The sequence below is a fragment of the Piliocolobus tephrosceles genome, chromosome 19 (assembly GCF_002776525.5).
Source record: "Piliocolobus tephrosceles isolate RC106 chromosome 19, ASM277652v3, whole genome shotgun sequence".
In the NCBI taxonomy this organism is placed as follows: Eukaryota; Metazoa; Chordata; class Mammalia; order Primates; family Cercopithecidae; genus Piliocolobus; species Piliocolobus tephrosceles.
The window spans coordinates 26172508-26196662 of record NC_045452.1 but is presented as its reverse complement, the minus strand read 5'-3'; the positions used below and the strand labels follow the sequence as shown (position 1 = coordinate 26196662).

Here is a 24155-nt window from a genome sequence, read left to right as displayed (position 1 = left end):
CCCTCTCCATAGCTGTGAGTATGGAGCCCACACAGAGGAGGACGCAGCTCCTGCTCCTCCCCCAGGCCTCTCCTGTCATAGATGTTCCTGCAGAGGGAGGCATGGTACTTGATTCTTGAGATCTGACAGTGTTTAAGAAGGTGGGAGCCCCACAGCCTGGAGGAAAGAGCACTTTTGGGCAGAATTCTCTGTAGCCCAGTGGAAGAGCAAGGGGAACCAGGGGAGAAACAGCTGGTGAGGGCAGAGGGTCGTGTCTAGCCTGGGGGTTACAGTAGATAGATTTTCTTCTGTGGCCATCGAGGGTCCCTGGAGGGTTTTATCTGGCTTTGTGCTGCATGGACCGTGCGTGAGATAAGGCCCCAGAGGACCTAGGGTGTCTGCAGGGGCAGGACCCATGAGGGTGGCCTAGGCCAGACCTGGACCCCACTGAGGGGAGATCAAGAACTCGGGTGGACCATGGAAGCCTCTTCCCAGCTGCCCAGTTTCAAGAACCGTGGGGAGAGGACCCAAGCCCACGGAGCTGAAGTAGGGCCTGGTATCCAGGTGGGGCTGGACTGGTGGCAGAGGATGACTTGAGGATGAGCGTTAGGGAGCAGGATGCAGGGTTGAAGTCCCGAGTCATTGAATGGGTAGGAGAGGGCCTGTGTGTGCAAGGGGACCCAGGTAGAGTCCACCTCTGTGCCTGTCCTGTGCTTTGGGGCCCTGGCCACACGATATCACAGGCTCCTCTAGGCAAGACACGTATGGTGCCCATTAATCCTCACCATGGGAGGAAGAAGAGGCTGGGGCCCAGGGTGGGGAAGTCACCTGTCCCAGACCACATGGGTGATAACGACTGGTGTCAAGATCTGAGGGGCTCTGGAGCCCTGGTTCTGCCACCCCTTGGTGCCTCTAGAAGGCCAGGACTTGTGTGTTATTGGGGACTGCACCAGATCCCAGCTAAGAGGCTGTGTGTTCCAATATCCTAGACAGATTAGCATTCCCCAGCAGCCGGTCTAGATGGACCAGGCCAGTGTGACTCCCGGAAGGGGCTTTGTGCAGATGCAAGAGCTCCTGGTCCTCCCCCATCGCCCCTCCTCCCCCACCCCGCCCCTCCACAGCCCTCCCTGCTGGCGAATCAGCCAGAAGGCGGGGCTGGTGACAGGGAAAAGGAGAGCGCTTCTGATGACTTATTTATTTGTGTTTTTCTGGAGGAACAGAATGGTTTGTTTTGGTTCTGGCTGCCTGGCAGGAAGGCAGAGCGAGAGGAAGCAGCCTTGCCAAGCCCACCACCACGGCGAGATGCCCGCTTCCAGCCACATGGGCCATAGAGAGACTGAAGAGAGAGGGGTGGGGCAGAGGCCCTGACGTGATGAGAAGTGTACTGCACTCCTTCCCATGCCAGGGCACCGCCAGACACCAGCAATGATGACTCAGGCCCAGGTCCCTGAACAATCTGTGGAAGCCTCTGTGTGGGGGTCGTGGTGGGCCAGGGCGTGCAGGGGATGTGGTCGGTTCTCTCTGGGGACAGGGAAAGTCTCTCGGGAGGCGGTGGTTGGGAGTGGCATCTTCCACAATGCATGGGCGTTCCTTCACCAGGCAGATGGGCCGCAGCAGGTGGGAGGTGGAGAGGGACTCTGGGAAGACAGAACAGTGCACCCAAAGGCCTCAGCATGTGCAGGCATGGACTCTTGTCCCTCCCTTGTCCATGTGTGAAACCTCTGACCCCCGAAGCTTTGCCCTTCCCCAGGGGAAGGAAGTGAATGAAACTTATGAGGACTTCCTCCAACACAAGGGGCCTGACTCACGCTGACACCCTCCATCTGTTATCTGTGAAGGACCTTCCATTAGCCCCATTCACTAGGGCTGAGGCTCTGAGAGGGTGAAGCTCTGCCTGCAGCCACACAGCACACAGAGGACACAGCAGGGTTTGAGTCAGCCGTATCGGTCATCCTGGGCTTAGTTATGCTGAGGGGAGGAGCACCCTCAAAGGCCCCGGGAGCTTGAGAAGCAAAGGCTTCCTTTTGGCTCATATTCTGGGTCCTTCTTGGGCTCTTGTGGTTCTATGGGTAAAACATTCTGTGACAAGGCCAGAGAAGCAGCCCCCAACCCGGGCAGGATGGCCCTGCCGCAGAGGGAGAAGGCAGTGGTGAAGCCACACACGTCGTGTCTCTAAGCTTCTGTTCAGAAGTAGCCATAGCATTTTTGCTCATGTTTCATTGGCCAAAGCACGTCACTTGTCCAAGCCTGTTACCAGTGGGGTGAGGAGAGACAGAGGGATCGACCCTATTGTAAACGCCCTCAGCCAGGGGCAGTGGTGTTTTGATAGTAACAGACTCTGCCTCACCAGGTATATCCAGGCCCAAAGCCCACACACCGCCACTGCACTAGACAACCTCGATCCTGCTGTGTGACCTTGGGCAAGGCACTTTGCCTCTCTAGATCTAGACCTACTAAGCACTCTCTCTGTGCCGTAATCACACGAGCCAGCATTCCTGGGGTCTGTCTCTCTCCAGGCCCTCATGTTATCTCAGAGCCTCACAGTTACATCATGAAGTAGGGGGTCTAGGTATCCCCATTTCACAGACATTTCAAAATAAGCTTCAGTTTCCCAAAATAACACAGACAGAATTTTGCCAAGCTGGGATGTGAATTCACACAGCCCTGACTTCTTGCACCCACACCTTGGTCGCCAGAGCCATCCACCTTGTCTCATGGACCCGAGGCCACTCCTGCCATTGGGCTCCATATACCCTTTTTTTTTTTTTTTTTTTTTTTTTTTGAGATGGAGTTTCCCTCTTGTTCCCCAGGCTGGAGTGCAATGGCACCATCTCGGCTCACTGCAACCTCCACCTCCCGGGTTCAAGCGAGTGCCCTGCCTCAGCCTCCCAAGTAGCTGGGATTACAGGCATGCGCCACCACGCCTGGCTAATTTTGTGTTTTTGGTAGAGATGGGGTTTCTCCATATTAGTCAGGCTGGTGTCAAACTCCTGACCTCAGGTGATCCACTGGCCTCGGCCTCCCAAAGTGCTGGGATTACAAGCGTGAGCCACTGCACCCAGCAGGCCACACTCCCATTTTTTAGATGAGGTTGGCAGAGGGGCCATCGGCCATCTTCCAGCTGTACCGATGTCTCGTTCTGGCCTGCTGGCCTCAGGAACTCTCCTCCTCCACCCTCAAATGTGACTGCCTGGTGGGGTGGTGACGGGAACTTCCATCCCCACGCTGGCTGCAGCTGCTCTTCCTGCTGACGGATCTGCTCCTGTGCCCCGGGAAGACGTTCAGTGAGATTCCTCCATCAGAGAAGGTTTTGTTTACTGCTTGGGAAACACCAAAAGAATTTGAATCAGTAAATATCCCAAAATACACTGAAAAAATTGCGATCTGCGGCTTTGGCTGCCTTCACATCTTGCTCCATAAAACAGCCTTTGGTTTTTTATCTTCTGCCATTTACAAAACACACACCCACATAACAAAGACCCCTGCATCTGGATAGAATTAATTTCCAGGTCACATATTTTTCATTACATTTATGAAAGTTTTGTAAAGACCTCAATCTTCCCAGCTGGCTGACCATGGGGAGGGCCAGCCGTGGCAGGCCAGGGGAGTGGTTTCAGCATGGTGCCCATGGCCCAGGTGTCCCCGCCTGCCACCTCCAGGGTAGTCACCTCACAAGGGAGGGCGAGTCAGCAAAGGCAACACCTCCTGCAGGGAGTCCCCTCCCTTCCCTGACAGGGAGGATGAGCTGGGAGGGCCAGAGGTCATGTCGTGTGTCAATTCCAGCGAGCTGGCTGCAGAGTCCGGGAGCCCGGCAGTACACACACACACACACACACACACACACACGGTGACAATGACACACTGATCTGCAGGATGCCCCGAGGAGGGAGGACGGGGACTTGCTCTCAGTTCCTGGTAGAGTGTGGGCCAGGACAAGCGGGCACACCACGTAGGTGCAGGGGACCCCTCTCTGGACATCTGTCTTAGATTCGACCGTGGAATTCCCCCAAGATCAGCTTACTTGAAGTCAGAGGATCCTGGGTCCAGCTCCCAGCGCTGCCACACACCAGCTGTGTGGCCTTTGGCAAGTGACTTTGCCTCTCTGGGTCTCATTTACTCATGTGTGACATGGGGATACTAGCTCCTCCCTCATGGCACCATTGCACAGATTCAGAAGCAAAGGGCACTGGCGCACAACAATGGCCAGTGTTTCTATTAGCTGCTGGCGCATAGACATGCAGCCTATAAACTCCAGGGAAGTTAGTATCAAAGCAGCCACTGTCCGCAGCCCATCCTCAGCTCTCAATACGTGTTGGTGTCAGTATTCACAACCTAAGGCTGAGTGCTGGGCTCATAAAGACAATTTGAACCCCGCCCTCAGGGCCCTCCCAATCTCCAGGGGCAGACAGTCCTACAAAACAACAAAGACAACAGTGTGCTCTGGGAAATCAGTGGCTTTGAGAATGCAGGGTAGGCGTTGGACTGACACAGGGCATCAAGGAAGGCTTCCTGGAGGAGGTGATATCTGGGCTAAGACACAGTGCCAGGGTCAGCTGGGTGTGCAGGAAGTAGGCAGGGGTTCTGGACAGAGGTGCAGTATGGACAAAGGCCTCCAGGCGGGAGTGCTGTTGGGCGGGAGCAGCTTTTCTTTCTTTTTTTTTTTTGAGTTGGAGTCTCGCTCTGTCACCCAGGCTGGGGTGCAGTGGCGCAATCTCAGCTCACTGCAGGCTCTGCCTCCGGGATTCATGACATTCTCCTGCCTCAGCCTCCCAAGTCGCTGGGATTACAGGTGCCCGCCACCATGCCTGGCTACTTTTTTTTGGTATTTTTAGTAGAGATGGGGTTTCACCATGTTAGCCAGGATGGTCTCGATCGCCTGACCTTGTGATCCGCCCGCCTCGGCGGTGGGGGCGGACCACCGTTTTAAATGGAAGATTCTCAACTATCAAAAAGCTTGGCTCTTAAAGACATTTTCCAGTGCCTCCCGAGCTGTGGTGTCTACAAGCATCACCCTCAGAGATGCCTGCTCAGTACGCTCTGGGTCTTCAGTTTGGCAAACCCTCGAGATGTGTCTGTTGCAAGGGGTCCACATTTCAGAACACCCCACTACTGGGTCCTGCCAACAGACACTTTATTGTCTGTAGCTCTCTGGAGTCCCCACTGCTCAAGGCTGGAGGCTGGCTGAGCGCAGGCTGTCCTGAGTGCAAGCTCAGAAAGGTGTTCCCATCACCAAATCCCAAAGTGCTGGGATTACAGGTGTGAGCCACTGTGCCCGGCCCCTGGAGCAGCTTTTGTATCTGAGAACCTGGTTGGCTGCAGTCAAGGCAGTGCGTTGTAGTGGTTAGGAGTGCAACTCTAGAGCTCAGCTGCTGAGTTCAAATTCTGGTTCTGCCCTTTAATGGCTGTGAGCTGTTAGGCAGGTCTCTTAATTCCACCGAGCCTCAGTTTTCCATCTGTAAAGCAGGGATGACAACGATGAAAAAAACTCTTTCCTCCCGTGGTTGCGTGAGCATTAAAAGGGCTAACGTGGGAAGCAGGTGGGGGAACAAGTGTCCACTGCCACTTCTGGTACTATTATTTCTTGGCCTGGTGGTTCGAGGCCCAGCCTGTGGCCCAGCCACACCCCCAGCTGGCATCCTGGACCCCTTCTGTGGACAGCATCTGCACACAGCTGCCCTGCCTCCCCTTTCCCCGTCTCCTCCCTCAGCCCCCGTGGCTGCTACCATGGGAACCACTGAAGAAAAACCTGGCACTTAGAGCAATTCTGTGGGGGCTGCAGGAGGGAGGGTGCTGGGGAAAGCAGGAGGGCCCGGGGACTGGAACCAGGCCTGCCTCCTCAGACTGCGGTCTGCAGGGACATCTACCCCGGGGATGCCTGCCCCAGCATGCTGGATGGGGCCCCAGGCCTCTTTTTCCTGGAATTCCTGGAAGGAATTCTATATACAGATGCCTCCAGGAAAAGCTAGACTCTCTTTAACAGACTCTCTTTAACATAAGGCTGCTGGGGCCTGGCTGTCAGTCATTTACACCTTAGCATGACTGAGCCCATCAGTCTGATGCAGGCTTCATGGCGGTGGAGACTGGGAGGTGGGGGCAGGGAGGCAGCAAGGACCCACAGCGACCGGGAGCTGTGGGATTACAGCGACAAAGCCCAAGTACCAGCCTGCGGTTGCTCATGGGAAGTGCTCAGGACATGCAGAGGCCTTCCATCCAGAGGCTCCCAGGCACCCGAGCAGCATCTTCAGGCCAAGAGCTTGGCCAAGTGAGGGGAGGGAAGGATTCCAGGCAGGGAGTGAGAACGAGTTCCCCAGCCCTGGACTCAGCCCTGGTCGGAGCCACAGGAGTCCAGGGGAAGCAGCCCCCATCTTCCTACAGAGGCCGCTGCTGGCACCCGGGACTGACCTAAGCCTGGGAAGATCTGGAGCCTGGAAGTTGAGACTGAGAGAGGCCTAACACTCATCTCCTCCAGGCCCGGAGAGAGGCAAGGGTTTTCCCAGGCCACACAGCAAACCAGGCAGAGGAAGCATTAGAACCAGGCCTCCAGGCTCCGGGTTGGTCCATTCCCCCAGCCTCAAACAGGATCTTAAAGGATCTGCTGCCCCTGGGATCCCCATCTGGGCGGGAGCCAGGTGAGTCTCTCCCTGGGGATGTGCAGCGGCGGCGTGTGCAGGCCGGACACTGGCTCCGTTCATACCTCTCGACACCAGAAGCGCACACCCACCCAAACACATGCCTGCAGCCGGGAGCAGACGGAGGCGGCACCGGAGTGATTAATGGATCGGTGACTTCAGGCAGTCACAGCCCCGGCACACACTGTTAGGGCTCAGCAGCCCCAGCTGTAGCAGCAAGCCCAGGACACCATCCACCCTGGGCACACAGTGGGGGAGACTCGGACCCTGGCTCTGGGGAAGGGTGTGGAAGACAGATGTGGCTCTAGGTGACAGGAGCTGGGTTTGAGGGGAACTCAGGGCTGTGGACCAGAAGACAGGCTTGACCCAGCCGTGTAGGAGGGTCAGGGTGTCTGGAAGACTTCCTGGAGGAAGTGATCTTCGACAAAGGGCCGGTGGGAGGTAGGCAGGGGAGGAGGGGGGCAGGGAAAGAAGGCACAGCCTGTACAGAGGTCGGTTGCTGGGAGTGCAGACCCTCTCTGCAGTGGAGTCGGTGGATGCCAGGAGAGCCAGGCTTCACAGCGGGCTTCCAAACCCAACGGTAACATTGGCTGCCTCTGCCTGAGGAAGGCAGAGCAGCCCTCGGTGGGGAAATGTTGGGCAAATGAATAAGAGAAATGAGATCATGGGGCCCAGACACCCCCAGCCATGCACACCCTGGTCGTGTGGAGTGAAGGGGACCCCTGGGGGAGGCTGGGAGGGGGTCTGGAGGGCAGAACCTGATGCCTCTGCCCTTGGTCCAGCAGGATGGGGAGGACCTCCGTCCTCACAGCAGGGGTGAGGCAGTGAGAGCATCCCGGGTGTCAGGAACAACGTAGACAAAGGTGGGGCGGGGGGTGGTGAGCAGGGGCACCTGCAGGAAGGAGGGAGAGGGCAGGCCAAAACAGCACCGGGTAAAGGAAGAGGCTATCATGTCCTGCGAGCCCCAGATGCCAGCTCAGAATTCCCCCCAAAGTACCTGATTCTGTGGGACCCACAGGGATCCCAGCCCAAGGGCTAGGGGTCCTGGAGGATGCTCAGGTGGGGACCAGGCAGTGGATTCCAGGGAAGGAGGTGAACAGGGCAGGCAGAGGAGAGGGAGCCAAGGCCTTGCCCTCCAGAGGGGCTCAGTACCCTCCTCCCTGGGACCACAACATAGCCCCCAGGCCACGTTCTCTAATCAGTCCCACTGATGAAGCTGGCCCAAGCTGGGCTGCTCCCCTCTCCTCACTTACTCCCTCTCTGTTTGTTCACAGCAATTACACCGCCTTGTTGGGAGTGTGGATCTATGGCTTTTTCGTGTTGATGCTGCTGGTTCTGGACCTTTTGTATTACTCGGCAATGAACTACGACATCTGCAAGGTCTACCTGGCACGGTGGGGCATCCAGGGACGATGGATGAAACAGGACCCCCGGCGGTGGGGGAACCCTGCTCGGGCCCCTCGGCCAGGGCAGCGGGCCCCACAGCCGCAGCCTCCCCCAGGCCCGCTGCCTCAAGCCCCCCAGCCCGTGCACACGCTGCGGGGAGATGCTCACAGCCCACCGCTGATGACCTTCCAGAGTTCGTCTGCCTGGTGAGTGGCTGCAATAGAGACCCAGACTGATTTGGGTGATTGTCTTTGGAGAGCTTGGAGAATACGCCATCATTCTCGCCATAGTGTTTGGCTCATTAGGTACCCGATTGTTTGCTTATCTTGCTGTTTGCCAAGAAAAATTTCAAACTGTCATGGGTAGCCTACAACACATGCCTGGACAGGAAAGTCAAAATGAGAGGTGGAAACAGAGCTTAGAAGCAAAGCTTGCAAGCGCGTTGTGCTTAGAGCCCAGTATGAGAGCTGGAAACACTAAACATTGAGTGGAGTTTTGCGTTTCCTAGTTGTCAAGGCAAAGGGGAAAACCGGATGCCTTTCTGAGTTGTAAATCTGGCCAAAGGAAGCAAATCAGTCTGTCCAGGCGGATTTTTCAGCATGAGGTTAGAAAATACAGATGTTACTTGGTTCCTTATACGTACATGCCTTGTGTGGCATGAGGGGTACTAGCGCTGACTCAGGCAGGCTGTTCAGGAAGGAAGGAAGGAAGGAAGCCAGCCAGGGAGGTGGCATCTCCAGGGTTGGTCTTGTGGGGTGGCTGCTCCAGGGTTATGTTCAGATCTGAGCTTGTCTGCAGCAATTCCCATTTCCGCCCAGTTCCGGTATGGTGGGAATGGGCCTGACCTAACCCCAGGCGGCCCTGGGTAGTGCAGCATCTAGAGTTGGAAGGGGAGAGGCAGGGTCTATGCGTTTGGAGCAGGAACTCCCTGGGAGGCTGGCTAGCACCAAGGACAGGAGCCAGACTGAGGGTCAATTCCCAGGTCCAGGGGTAGAGTGAGAGGTTCAGACGCTCTGTGAGGGCTGAGCTGCAGCCATGGGCACACAGGGCTCAGGGCACATCATCCAGGGACATCATGATACCAAACCCGGGTTGCAAGATCCATCCCAGAATCCCGCTGCTGGAGGGGTGCAGGAGTTTGCCACACAGTGACCCCTGGGTTCACGTCCAGGAGCTCTGCAGGCAGTCTGACCTGGGTCTGAGTCCTGGCTCTGCCGTTTACCTGCTCCTTGACTTGAGGCACGAGATTTCACCCTCTTAACCTTCCAATCCTTGTGAAGGAGGAGTGGGTAAGACTGCCCCCTCCCAAGGGTTAACTGTGCCCTTATCTGGCACATAGTAGGTCCTCAGTTAACCCTTGCTGCCTCCTCTTTGGAGGCAGCAACCAAGCGAGTTAGTGATCGTTCACATAGCTAGCAGGTAGTGACCTTTTCAATAATGAGTGTGCCTTAAATAATTAATAAGATATGCATAAATCAGCTTGTGCTTATCGATCGAATAATGACGCCATCCATCACACAGGAGACAAAGACACAGCCCTGTGTGGCTCCGTTTGACAAATGCTGGCTGAGTGGGTCCTGGGGCAGGGATCTGTGCCAGGCTCTGAGGAATGTGGAGGTGTTGGGTAGAGAAGAAGCCAGCCTCCACCCTTGAGCAGTGGGGACTCCAGAGAGCTACAGACAATAAAATATCTGTTGGAAGGACCCAATAGTGGTGTGTTCTGAAATGTGGACCCCTTGCAACAGACACATCTCAAGGGTTTGCCAAACTGAAGATCCAGAGCCTACTGAGCAGGCATCTCTGAGGGTGATGCTTGTAGACACCACAGCTCAGGAGGCACTGGAAAATGTCTATAAGAGCCAAGCTTTTTGATATGTGAGAATCTTCTGTTTAAAACGGTGGTTCTCCCCCACTCCCACACCTTTTGCGTGCACGTGCATTTGGAATAAATAGCTCACACCTCCCCGAACACTTGCCAAGAGGATGGTGGATGTCGTGAGTGCCCTGCACTCAGCACCTGGGGGCTGTTTTCCTGCCTCGGCCTCAAGGTCCTCCATTTCCTGTGTCACTGTGCTTGCTGCTAACAGCTCCCCCATCTCATACTGCCCAGAACACTTTTGCCTGTCTCAGCAGCTGTTCCCACCCTACCCCGTTCCATATTGCTTGTCACCAACAAGCACACATTGTGCACCTGCTGTGTGCCAGGCACTGTGCTGTGCCATCAGGATGCAGAGAGCTTGCCAAGCCTGCAGGGATTGCACGGAACCTGAGTGGGCGGCTGAGCTCCAAGTCCAGGTGGGACACATTTCCTTTTGGAGCTCAGAGGCTCCTCGTCTTTCCTGACTGTCCTGAGTGCAAGCTCAGGAGGGTGTTCCCATCACCATGTGAGTGTGAAAAGGGGTTGTGAGAACCCACAAGGGTGTGGTGCAGGCTAAGGGAATAACCAGTCGCTGGCTGGATTCACGGGCACCGTCCCACTCCTGCTGTGCTCTTTGACATGCAGCATGACTCTGCGTGAGGAGCTTCCTTTTTGGGCTTCAGTTTTACCAATTGAGGAACCAAAGTGAGAGGGGGTTCGATCTGGAGATCAGGGAGGAGCCTGCTTTTCTGCCACTCCAGGGTCCTCCGGGCTGTGTGACCCAGGACGTCTCCAGCATTGTAGCTCTGATTGTAACCGGACGAGGTTCCTGGCCCCAGGCGGCCCAGCCTCCATGTGGTGTCCCAGTCAATGGAACACTGCTTGGCGCCCAAACAGGCATTACAAGCGCTCTCTGCGGCTCTTCTCAGTCACACTGGAGAATGTCCAGGCAAGGAGTGGGGGCCAGGGAGGCTCTTGAATGCTCATCAGCCACTGGAAAGGTTCTCTTCCCCTCACAGTCCTCTCAGGAGCCTCCTGCTGAGTGCCGCTGCTCCCCAAAATCTCTCTTCGCTTCTGCTTTCACCTCCAGAAGTCTCCTGTGAGCCCAGCCTCTGTGGCTTCTCTCTCTTTCTCCCCTGCCCACCCCAGCTCTTTCTCCTGCGAATGACTCCAGCTTCTCCAGCTCCTCGGGGTCCCCCGTGCAGGGGCGGCAGGAGGAAGACAGCTGCAGACACACCATCATCCCCTGAACTCCTGGAGTCTCCTAATGAGGCTCAGCCACTTCTGGGGAGGCTTAGTGGGACCCAAGCAGTGGGTCAAGGACCACCTCAGGGGGGACAGAGGCAGGAGGCCAAGGCAATGCCAGGACAGGGCAGGCAGGCGATGCCAGGGGAGGTGGAGGCAAGGGGCAGCTGTGCTGGGAGCCAGGACTGCCTCAGTGCCCAGGAGTTCCCCGCCCCTGGCTCCCACCCTGGCTGCCACAGCGGTTCTGATGGGTGCTCTGCAGCGGGAGGGCCCGTGGTGGGCGGGGAGCAGATCCCAGAGCTGGGGCAGAGGAGTAAGCTTGGGTGACTGCTGGGTCCAGCCTAAAGGCCCTCGGCTCCCCAGATGAGGCCAGCGCCACCTCCCCTCTCAAAAACCCCTTGGGTTTGGTGGGTGAGGGGCCCGAGGCAGCCCCCAGGCCACCGCACAGCCGTACCGAAGGGCCTGGCGGCAGTGGCTCGGCCCCACGCAGTCCCCGCATCTCGGTCCCCACAGACACGCACTCCATCAATCGCTAGAAATGTGATTTTCCTGCCAGCTGGCCCGGCAAACGCCAGGTGCTGCCGAATCACATGGCCAGGCAGGTGGGGCGTTGTGCCGTTCCCCGCCTGTGGGATTTATAACTGAGTTAGGAGCCAGCAGGGGCGTCGAGAGGGGTGCAATGGTCACAAAGCTCAGCCGCCTTCGTTTAATTTCACGGGGAAGCGGGGCTTTCCCTCCACTTAGTAGATAATGAACTCAGACTGTGAAGTTTCTTGCTCAGATTCTCTGGACTGTCTTCTCCGGCGACCCCAAGACTCTGCCCGTCATTTCCTCCTGAAAGTAGTCAGGACAACCGCTGAGGGCCCGGAGCCCAGTATGACCCAGCAGGCACCCCAGAGACACAGCACCTGCGACAAGGTGCCTTCTTCATCTAACAGTGTCTCCTTCGCACCGCGGGGGTCCTGGGTTTTCCTCCCAGGCGGAGAGAGCCTCTCTAAGCACCTTGGCCCTCCTTGCACAGTTGCACACTCAGTTCACAGTGCAGCAGGAGGCAGCACTACCCCCTACACACACACATACACACACTCACACATGCTCACACACATGCTCACACACTCCCACCTGTATTCAGCCCGACCGGGCCCTCCCACCAATCCCTGACCTGACCTCACTCTCTAGACTTTCGTCCACCTGCCAGACTCCCTGCCCTTGTCAGTTGTGCAATGGTGTGCAGCTCCCACGGCCAGAACTGCAGCCCGACTCAGGGCCCCAACACATATTAGCTGCTCAGCAAATCCCGTGCAAGGGATGCAGCAGGAGCATCAGCACTGGGGGTCCGGGACAGGGTCTGGGCTGAGCCCTCTCTCTCCTCAGGTGGTGGGCACTGGTCCCCTCACACTGACAGCCCAGGTCTCACTTCTGCACTGCCAGGACCCACCTCAGGCTAAAGGAGCAAGCAGTGGAGGGGCCAATGAGAGGAGTTGCTATGTCCCCAGGGTTAAGCCGGGCCCGAGAACGTCCCCACATTCCTGCCACGTGCTGTGCTGTCATCATCACTGCGGCTGTGGGCGGGGTCCTGGGAGGTGCTGCTATCATGGTCGTGATGGTCATTATTGTTGCTGTCTCAAATCCAGGGCACAGGCAGCAGCTCCCAGTCAGACACACCCACCTGGCCCCACCAGCACCACACAACCTGCCTGCCCAAGCCTCCTCAGCCAGAGCCTCAGTGTCCCCATCTGTAAATTGGGCAAGCCTGGCCTCGCAGTGTAGTTGTGAGCACCTGATGAGGGGCCGACACCCTCCTGGGACCCCCAGCTCCACTCCCCATTGTCCTCACCTCCCTCCCTCCCCCACCCATCCACATTCCCATTTCTGAGAGAGGGCCTCGGCTGCCTCCGAGCCTGCTCCCCAGCCCTTGGTGGCCTGACCCTGCCTCCCGACCTGAGTAGCCCCCTCCTGAAGCCTCAGGCTACTGTTCACCACCCTGTAAGACCCGCAGGGCCCAGCAGAGAGTGCTGGGAACCATGCTTAGTGCTTGACTTTAGACACTGCCCCCCTTGGTATTTCCATGGACTCTTGTAACTCCCACCCTGAGGATTGGGCTCAGCAGGATGCATCATCACCTTGTATGGATGAGTGAACTTGAGCCCAGGGAGGGTCAGTGACGCCCAAGGCCACACAGTAGATCCATGGGTTTCAGCCAGGGTTTCCCCAGCCCATGTCAGATCCTGAGCCGACTGCCACCTGGCCCCTGCCTATCTCAGAGCCTGCCCCCACCTCACTGCCCATGCCTTCCACCCCAGCCTTGACCCCTCAAATCCCTCGCTGATTCATACCTCCTTGCTTTTGACTCAATTCTCTTCACAGTGTGCTCTGTCCCACACCTCCCTGGGGAACTCCTATTCATCCTTCAAAACCCACCCTGAGGTCTAGGGGCTTGGGTGGAGATGGAGGATGGGGAGTGACCTGAGGAGAGGAGGCTGCCCAGCCCCAGCCCTCCCAGCCCCGAAGCCCTTCCAGGCTGTCAGACTTCAGGGGAAAATTCCCAACTTGGCTCAAGGGGATCATGTGTGCATCTCAGATCTTCAGGGGCATCCAAATCCCCTAGGTCTTGTTGGGTTTGCAGAATCTGATGCCTAATGATGGGGTAGGCCTGGGATTCTGTATTTATAGCAAGTTCCTGGGAGAGGCTGCTGCTGCCTGTGGGGCATGCAGGGACAGGCAGAGTGGTCTTCAGAGCCTGAGATTGGCTGCACCACCCTGGGCCCTGGGGACCTCAGGCCACCTGGAGAGAAGGGAGCACGGCAGGGATGGGGAGATGTCCAGGGTTCCCCTCCATCCATTGGCCTCTGCCTACCAGCAAAGCCCCAGTACCACCTCACTCTCCCTGCGCCTAGAACCCCTCAAGCTCTTTGCAAAACTCATTCATCCTCCCCTGTGAGGTCCTAGAGTTCACCCAACCCCAGAACCTTCTCCTGCTGAAACTCAAGCGTCGTGTTCTTCCCAGCTCTGCAGCCAGAGTCCTTGGTGTGTGGTTTCTGCAGGGAGGGTGCCAGCCAACAGCAAGAAATTCCAGAAAATGAGGAGACTGAAAAGGGAGATGACCAAATATCTTCTTTCCTTGGTGTAACGTCAAATACCAAGGAGGCTTCCGTGATTGGAATTCAGAAGACAATTGATGTCCTGAGTGGGGACGGAGTTGCAGCTCCTCGGGGGTTCCAGCTGGACCAGGAAACTGGGCTGTTCCCTCCAGTTCCTGTCTTTTCCCAACTGGGGCCTGAGAGGGCGCGTGTTCCCTCCTTTACTGGCTCTCTAGGCTGCTTTCCATTTGTTTGGACAGCTTGGCTGAAACCCTGGAGGATGTCCATTCATCAGTGTCACTCTGCGGTGGTGGGTACCATGGGCGGCAGGCGGGGGGTGACAGAAAGGCTCAGAACCAGTGACTCCACCTGCTGTGTGTCCTCGGACAAGTTGCCGGCCCTCCCTGAGTCTCAGTGCCTGCCCTGGACGGTGATGGTGATGAGAGGGGGACTGCAGGGAATCTCCTCCTCCTGCCCACGCCCTGGTGCCCAACTGTAAACACTCACCGGAGTGCAGGCTACAGTCCCAGACTTAAGCCGAGGCCTATGCTGCTCCTCCCGCCGAGTCCTAGACATGGCTGACTGTGGCCCAGCTAGGATCCACATCACCACGACCCATGGAGGCCCCTGAGGTGCACCAGGACCCCTGTGGCAGCTGCAGAGTTTCTCCTCACCTCTTCTCCTGGGGAACACAACTTCTTGACCCCTTTCTGCACCCCCAAACGTTCAGGGGGGGCATTAAAATCCATGGAGAGGCCCGACCGCCCTGAGCCAGTGCACAGGCTGTCCCTGGGGGCTGCGGTCCTGTTGCTTTCTTTATTTCCCTGCCTTATTACCTACCTCCTCCTACTCAGCACTCCCCCAAGGGATAGTCACAGTTTCCTCTGTTTTTCTGCTTCATTTTCCACCATAAAGGTGCCCCTGCTTGCTGGAGGACTGTATTAGTCAGGGTTCTCTAGAGGCACCGAACTAATAGGAGCTATGTAAACGGGAGTTTATTAAGTAGTAGTAATTCACACGATCACAAAGTCCCACAGTAGGGCTGTCTGCGGGCTGAGCAGCAAGGAAACCAGTCTGAGTCCTAAAGCTGAAGAACTTGGTTGGAGTCTGATGTTCAAGGGCAGGAAGCATCCAGCACAGAAGGACGGAGGCTGGGAGGCTGGGCCAGTCTCACCTTTTCACATTTCTCTGCCTGCTTTATATTCAGGCCACACTGGCAGCCGATTAGATGGTGTCCACCCAGATGAAGGGTGGGTCTGCCTTCCCCAGCCCACTGACTCAGATGTGAACCCCCTTTGGCAACACCTCACAGACACACCCAGGATCAATACTTTGCAGCCTTCAATCCAATCAAGTTGACACTCAGTATTAACCATCGCAAGGACACTGCCAGTGTGGGAACCAAGTGACCTCACCACCATCCGCGGGGCTCTGCGTCCTCCAGCCTGGCTGGTCATCAGAGCAGTGTTGTCATCCTGCACATAAAATGGTGTGTCTTGGGTTTTTGATTCAACATTATGCCCGTCAAGCCTCCCGTGTGATGGAAAAGTGTTCATAACCACCACTGCAATGGCTGTGCTAACTGTCCAAGGAGACAATGGCCCATAATTCAGTGACCCACTTCTGCCTCAGGCCATGGGGATTTCTAATTTTCTACCCTGAAAGGGTTCTCTTTTAGCCTCTGTGAGCAGCCTCTGCCTCATGCCCAGGGTCCTTCAGCCTCCAGGAAGAGAGGGTTTCCACCCTGGAACCTCCACAGGGATTCCCTCCACATCCCCGCCTAGGAGGTGTGGCCCAGTGGTCCAGCACTCACTCACCCCCCAGGAAGCTGGCCTCTGTTTGAATAGCCCCACCTGCCATGAAGCTTTTTTGATTTGTTTTGTTTGGAGGCAGAGTAGTTGAGTTAGGAGCAAAGGCTCTTGGAGGCAAACAGAACTGGATTCAAATCCCAGCTCCCCTGTTTTGAGGTACCTGGAGGGCCTCCAGCAGGTAGCTTACCCCTCCTTACCAGGACAGTGGGTGACAGAACTGGCCTCTCAGGTTTTGTCTGCTTAAATGAGAGGAAATACGGAAAGGCCCTGACATGGAGCAGCTGCTCTGCAAATGCTCGGATCCTCTCCCAGGAGCCTTCCCCACTGTTCACGGCTGTGTCCAAGACAGTGCTCAGATGTCCCAGGATTCACAGTCCACCAGACTAAGCACTGGTCAGCCAGGGGGAGGAGCAGCTAACACAAAGAAAGGGTTTCAGTGGATGAATAGGAGTTCGCCAAAGTGGGGAAAGGGGATCCCAGCAGAGAGAGCAGCATAGGCACAGCCTCAGAGGAGGGAGAGACTGAGGGGAACCGGGGAGCCCCAGGTCCTCTGCACTGCAGGGTCCTGGATCCTGGCCCCCCATGGCTGCCCTTCGTGCTCCTCTTTGCAGCTCCAGCCTTATCTCCCTGATCTTAGATACAAGGGCTCCTCCCTTTAACTTCTCTCTCGTCTCCACCCATCCCCTGGGGACCCCACCCGGACCCACAGCTCCAATCCTTGTCCACCTTCCGGTCTTTCTCCCTGGTCTCTCTCCCCTCGATCCAGATCTGCTGTCATCGCAGAGCCTGCGTCCTTAAGGGCAGCTCTTGGATGTCCCATAGACGTGGGGGACCAGCACATCCATGCCCCCGCTGCCTCCCAGCATCTCCTTGGCTCCTCCCTTTCTTTCCCGCTTCACGTGTTCCATCAGCAATACCTTGAAAATGAAGCCAGAATCCGCCCCACACCCACCCCTCCACTGAGATCAGCCCTCCTCGTCTGTCTTCTCTGGCCAGGAGGGAGGCAGCCACCTCCGCATGTCTCCCTGATACCAGCCTTTGTCCCCGACAGCAGCAGGGTGATCTTTTAAAAACATTAAGTCAAGACCCACCGATGGCGTCCTTCACACTTAGGAATCAAACTGCTTTCTTTGGCCAACAACGTGATCTGACCCCACCCCACCCCACTCCACTGTCCCTCTGTCCTCATCTCCCCACACTGGCACTTGCTGTAGCCACACCTGCTGTTCCCTCCACCCAGACCTCTCCCCTCCCAGACACCAGCAGGGCTCACTCCTCCCTTCCACAGCCCCTGCTCAGAGTCACCCGATCAGAGGGGCCTTCCCTGGCCAAGGTTTACAAAATAGAAGCAGCCACCTCCGCCAATCACTCTGTCCCTTTGTCCTCCTTTACTGTCTCATCGTGTGCATTGCCGCCTGACATCACGTTGGCTTTGTGGCTTGGCTTTGTGGCTTTGTGCCTGTCTCCTCCGCTGGATGGAAAACCCAGGAGAGTTGGGATTGGTGTTTCTTGTGCTCAGCTGTGACCCCAACACATAGAACAGGGCCTGGCACATAGTAGGTGCTCAATACATCCATGTTGCATGAATGAATCTTCCTGCCCCATGCCTTGTGCACAGAAGGCACCTAGACACTGTCAAATCAGTGAACTGCTTTATTACTGTTAGTAACCATAGCTCCCACGTATTGAGGACTTACTGAGCTCAGCAGCTGCAACCAATTGTGCCATTTAGCCTCCCCAGCTGCACTGCAGCGTGGCCATCCCGAGCCTCGTTTTGTGAAGGAGACACCAAGGCTGGGAGAGAGATTCCTGGGAACTGCACTGCAGCTGAGCCAGAATTGGAACCCAGGTCTGGTGGACTCCAAAGCCCACATCCTTGTACTGGGGAGAGCAACATCTCTGCGTTTACTTCACTCCCTGTGAGAGCTAACACTGAGATGATGCCACCCCATACTGGCTGCATAGCTGCCCTGTGGTTGTGGGCTCTCTGTGCAAGGCAGGTCTCACCCATCCCCGGGGCGGGACCTCAGGGATCCCCCAAAGCACCTGAGATCTGGCCTGCAGGTGTCAGTGAAACAAATCCTGTCTGATGTGGGCCCAGGAGCCTCCCGAAACTCAGCCTGGCTTCTGATCCGCCATCGGCCCCTTCGCGGGCTGCCAGGCAGGGGTTTAAACGAGGCGATGGTGCCAGCTTGGTGTGTGCTCAGTTGGGGTGCGTGGTTGGTTTTGTTTGCTTTCGGGGTTCGTCTTTTCCCCTGCACCATTTGTGAAGGTCTTTCCCAGCCCTGGGAATCTTTCCGGAGGTGGCAGGTGTACTCATCTCTTCCACCTGGCAGCTCCCCACCCTCCTCTGCAAACCACTCCCCACCAGAGGAGGGCCCGGCGGAACAGAAGGTAAAAACGCAACACCCACGCTTAGTTCTAATACAAGTTTACTTCGAAACCTCCTAGCTCTACTCTAGCAAACCCACAGAGGGGTGAACTGCTGTAGCTTCAAATCAGAGCTGAGTTCAGATTCTGTCTACGGGCCAGTGGGCAACTGCAGGTAAGCCACTAGCTCCCCTGAGCCTCAGTGTTCCCATCAGTACAATGGACACAAGTGGCCTTAGGTTGTGAAATGATTGTTAGGACTGGAACAGAGCCTGGTCTGTGGCATGTGCCTCGGGAAATGCTAACTATGATTAATGTTGCAACTAGTATTTGAAGAGTCAAAAAATAGGGGGAAAAAAAGCCGCTCGGGTTCCCACTCACTCACAGCTATAACTGCTTTGCATTTTCCTCCCTTCTAATGCACACCTGCTTTTGCGCGTCTCTAATGGTGTGCCTTCTGATTTTATTCTTCTGTTGAATCAGCAATGACTCTGTGATTTTACCTGACCTTTCTAAATACCATTTCAGCGGCCACACAGTTGTTCAGATTCCACGTGTGGGATTCATGCAGTCATTTCCCTACCGTGGGGGCGTTTATACAGCATGTAATGTTTTTATTAATACGATGACAAATAACACCAATCCCAGCTCTCCTGGGGGCAGGAGGAGGAGACATACTCCAGAAAACAGCAGACACCTTTGTGAGTTTGTGGCCTTTCCCTTTCTGGAATGATTTCCTCCGGATAGATGCCAGGCAGGGAGATTCCTGAGTCCAGGGAGGTGACAGTTTTATGGGTCTCGATTCCAGCGCCAGCCTTATTCCCAAAGGGCTGGTGTGGTGAGGCAGCTTTTGAGGTTACTGGATTTGGGGCTCCCTCTCCAGCATGGGGTGCCCCCATTTCTATACAGTTTGCATTTCTTGAGATGGAGTCTCATTCTGTCGCCCAGGCTGGAGTGCAGTGGCATGATCTTGGCTCACTGCAGCCTCCCTCCCCGCCTCCCAGGTTCAAGTGATTCTCCTGCCTTGGCTTCCCGGGTAGCTGGGATTACAGACACCCACCACCATGCCCAGCTAATTGTTGTATTTTTAGTGGAGACAGGGTGGGTGGCGGCGGGCGGGGGGAGGTTCACTGTGTCAGCCAGGCTGGTCTCGAACTCCTGACCTCAAGCGATCCATCTGCCTCAGCCTCCCGAAGTGCTAGAACTATAGGCATAAGCCACTGCGCCCAGCCTGTTTGCATTTCTTTGGTGGTTTTTGAGATAAAACACCTTTCCTTTCATTTGTTAATTAATTGTATTTCCTCTCTTGTGAGTTGCCCATTTATTTAATGCATCCCCAAGACAGTTGAGGTTTGAAACCATTTTCATAAAGCAACATTTATCCCCCACGTTTCAGTTCCTTGGTGTTCTTGGTCTGTGTACATCCCTCATTCTGTTTACTTAATACATTTTTAATTGACTTGAAATCAAGTCGTATTTGTAGAAAACTCAGATTTGCTCTAAGCAATACCGTCGCTGGTTTAAGAGTTGTATTTTTCCTAATTCGCATTAAAACAAGCAAGTAAACATATCCAGTATGAGATGGGGCTACATCACACTGGCTCAAGAGAGTTCAAGTTGTAGGAATTATGGTAGCCTGTTGTTAAACACAGCCACTATTGCAAATTGTATAAACATGCAATTAAATACATTGTGTTAAACACACAGGTAATACATACTCAAAATGTATCACTTCCTAGTTCTTTTGCTACATTTACAGTCATCTGTGCTGTGGAGGTTATTTGCATCTGTTGTGTCTGCATGGTGGAAATCTATCAAGTGGTGGCTACTTGTATCTCTTTCTGTCTTTGATTCAGTGACAGCACCAATATTTACACTCGGGAAATTGACAGCATGTGTTACAAATCAGGGTTTTTTCTCTCCCTGGAGAATAGGTTGTTAAATGTTTACCAGCTTGCCCCTGCGCATAACGGTTCAAATGCTAGTATATTTACCTCCTCACATAATCTCGCTTGCTCCAGTGGTCTGTGAACATTGCTGTGGGAAGCCAATGTCTTTTTTTTTTTTTTTTTTTGGAGACAAGAGTCTTGCTGTGTTGCCCAGGCTGGAGTGCAGTGGCGCTATCTCAGCTCACTGCAACCTCCGCCTCCAGGGTTCAAGCAATTCTCCTGAATTAGCCTCCTGAGTAGCTGGGACTACGGGCATGTGCCACCACGCCCAGCTAACTTTCTGTATTTTTAGTAGAGAGAGTTTTGCCACATTATTCAGGCTGGTCTTGAACTCCTAAGCCCAGGCAATCCGTCTGCCTCGGCCTCCCAAAGTTCTGGGATTACAGCCAACGTGTTTCTTAAGTGCACATGAAAACAGTGACCTAGTGTTTCCAGGGACACCCACAGACAGGTACCCAAGGCAATGATAGCCAGGGCAAGAGGCAAGCTGGTCCCAGGAGGCCAATTCGTCGGCCCTTTGCAGCTCCTGGCCCTTTCCCAGGCAAAGGAAGCAGGGCAGATGAGGAGGCAGAAAGACTGGTGTGACCTCTGTGTCACATATCTGGGTCTTTAGTGCCACCAAGGAAACGTCTTAGGCATCCTCTTTGCAAAGCCTCCAACCCTGTCCTCCTCTTTCTCTGGAACAATCCGTGTTCGTTGTATGGATACAGCCCAGATGAGATTAATTTACTCATGTATTCAGCAAGCATTTATTGAGGGCTGGCCGCAGGCCATGCCCCGTGTTAGGTGCTGGGAACAGAAAGACAAAAAAGGCCGGGCCCCTGCCGTTAAGGAACTCTGTCCAGTGACGTGTGGAAAATCCATTCTAACCCTGCCCTGGCTTTGCTTGGAAAAATCAATGTCTTCAGCCAAAGGGTGAATATTCCTTAGGGAAGGTTTTTGGAAAAGTCATTTTGAAGACGCACTTCTAGAATGCACTAGACCTAACACAGCTATTTGGAGTTCAAATGGAGATTTTGTTTCTCTGGGCCCAGGGTGCAGCTGTTAGGAGAAAGGAAACTGCTCCCATTAGGAGCTTGGCAACATGGCACACCTGTTTCTGGGGATGTGCTGCCTGCAACGGGCATCTTACAAGCCCCCTCCTCGGAGGTGGCTCCTATAATCCTGCTCCGGGAGAGACCCGCACGGCTCTAGCCAGCCAGTGTGGAATCTTTAGTTTGGAAGCTTAATTAAAATGCCCTAACGCAGTAACTACTGTGCAAACAAAGATGCCAGCTTGCGTGAGTAATTAACAAAAAGACACTTCCACAAAGGCCCAGGCAAATCTGGGGGCTCGTGAATACGCCTCCAGCTTGGAGGATACTCCTTTATGTTGATTTGACGGGAATTCCACATAATCACCCTCCCGGCTGCAGCAAGAGTAATATGGAAGGAGCGAGATCACCCTGCAGAGAGAAGTGTGGTTGGGCCAGTGGCAGTCATGTTCCCAAAAAGGCAATTTAGTTCAGGGGCCCTTAATAGGGCTGGCTCCCAGATCAGGCGCTGCAGGGCAGGGCGAGTGGAGAAAGAATTTATCTCCATTGGCCTGGGTCAGGGAGGACCATGGATTCGACTTTATTTCCCCTGCTATTAAAACCCTGGTCTTAACTGCTGAAATACTTCCTTCCAAGGATAGATGCTTGTTGGCGCTGCAAATGTCTCCCAACATGGGCATTTCGGCTCCTGTCAAAATGATGGAAACCAACACTCGCCCACGGGCTGGAGGATGCTTGCTCCCTGCTCCTCCTAAGCACGCTCCATCTCGGACTTCCTGTAGCTTCTCAGGTGCCCCAGAGGGTGCTGGGGGAGAGGGGGACTTGTCACCTGATCGCTTTGGCTGTGAGCTCTGGGAGTCAGTCTATCACATGCTGTGTGCTGGGGCCTATGGCTTCAGGAATAGCTGGGTGCTGCAGGTGAGGCCAGGCGGGAACAATGGGCTCTGGGGCTGTCCGGGCTGAGCTTGGACCAGACTCTGTGCTGCCCAGCTGTGTTTCCTTGGGCAAGTTGCATCACCTCTCTGGGCTGCCATGTAGATATAGGCACAGGGAGTAAATGAGCTCCACCTGGCAAGGGGATCGTAGGGATAAAATCAGAGGGGATGTGGGGAGGGCCTAACTCAGCACCCCACTCATAGGAAGAACCCCCAAAGTCTATCCTCTTTATATACTCTGAGTGGGGAAAGAGGTCCCTGCTAAGTGTGCCTCCTTCGCCTACCCCTCGTTTGAGGTTGCTCAGGGCTAATTCACAGCTTCTGTAGCCAGACAAAAAGGAGCTACTGTGCTAGCTTGTTCTGTTGCCAGCCTGGTTGCTCTGGGGTCTTTGTATTCCAGGGTCTGCTTCCCGGTGAGCTGGCTTGAGCTGTCTGAGACTTGGGGGGTGGAAGCAGCAGTCACTGGTGCTGGTGGTCTCACTGGGCAGAGCCAGGGACGCACAGCTGCGGGGCTGCCCCGGGGCCCCCAGTGTCCTCTGGTTTTCTGTCTGTGTCTGGCTCTCCTTCCCGACCACCCACCCTAGGCTGGCAGACCCTGTGACCCTCCTTGTGGTCTCATGGAGGCAGGATGGGCCTGGCTTCAGCGTCCCTGCGAGCTGACCCCATTTTCTCCCTGCCCAGCACTGCCGAGCGTCCCTTCTCTAAGCCTCCAAGGTCCCTCCTGGACCTTCACTGCCCAGCTCCTCCCACAAGTGTGGAAACTCAAGTCCCTCTCATAAATGCCCTATTCCATGACAGCCACGGCTGCTGTGTCCCTGCCTGGACTCTGACTGGTACTGTTGTCATTTATGTTTCTAAGGGACATGTCCTTGTCACCCTGCGGGGCCTCAAGCACAGATGTGTCCCCCGATCAATGTGTACACTTACTGGAGTGTCGCTTACCTCCTTCCCATAAGCCTTGATTCGATCCAAGGGACATCTCACCATTGATGGCATCCAAGAGGGAGGGAGATTTGGGACTCAAGTCCGCAGGGTGGTTAAGATGGGAGAGAGTGGTTCCATTTGTTTAAGGGGAACATGGAGCCAGTGAAGTGGGGGGACTTGGTCTGGTGGGGGTTTTGGCGAGAGGCCACTGCCACCCAGCTGACAGCAGCCAACCAGCAGGAATGGAGGCAGGGAGGCCTGGGGCGAGGCCATCACTGTGCCCCAGGCAGTGGTTGGGGGGACACACGGCAGTACTTTGGAGGTAGTGCAGGCAGGACCCACAAAGGAATTGGATGTTGGAGGGGCACACTAAAGGTGAGGACAACTTGATGGTCTGATCCAAGAGATGTGTGGTATTGCTGCTGACCAGGAAGGACAGCACTGGAGGGGCGGGGTTGGGCACAGGGGTGGGGCTGGGCACAGGGGCGTGCATTGTTACCACCATGGGACACCAGCACCAGGGGAGAGGCAAAGAGGACAGAGGTGGGTCCTGAGGGGCTAGGACAGGTCACAGGTGAGTAGGAGTCTGTGTGGCATGGTGTGTGGTATGTGCATTGTGTGATGTCTGTGTGGCATGGGGTGTGTGTGTGTGTGTGTGTTGTGAGTGTGTGGCTTAGTGTGTGTATATATATTGTGTGTCTATGTGACGTGTGTGGTGTCTGGCATGGTGTGTATATATTGTGTGGGTCTGTGTGGCATGGTGTGTGTATGTGTATTGTGGTTGTGTGGCGTGGTGTGTGTGTATATAGTGTGTCTATGTGACGTGTGTGGTGTCTGTGGCATGGTGTGTATATTGTGTGGGTCTGTGTGGCATGGTGTGTGTATGTATATATTGTGAGTGCAGCATTGTGTGTGGCATGGGGTGTGTATGTGTCTTGTGGGTGTGTGGCGTGGT

The 24155-nt window shown here is 55.3% G+C and overlaps 1 protein-coding gene across 1 annotated transcript in view; it reads left to right on the top strand.

Moving 5' to 3' along the window:
* The window catches only part of SHISAL1 (shisa like 1), a 67379-nt gene that overhangs the window by 17271 nt on the left and 25953 nt on the right, over window positions 1-24155 (top strand). The window contains exon 4 of the mRNA XM_026447972.1: window positions 7883-8200. Within this exon, the coding sequence (XP_026303757.1) occupies window positions 7883-8200 (318 nt within the window). The remainder of the gene's footprint in view (window positions 1-7882; window positions 8201-24155) is intronic.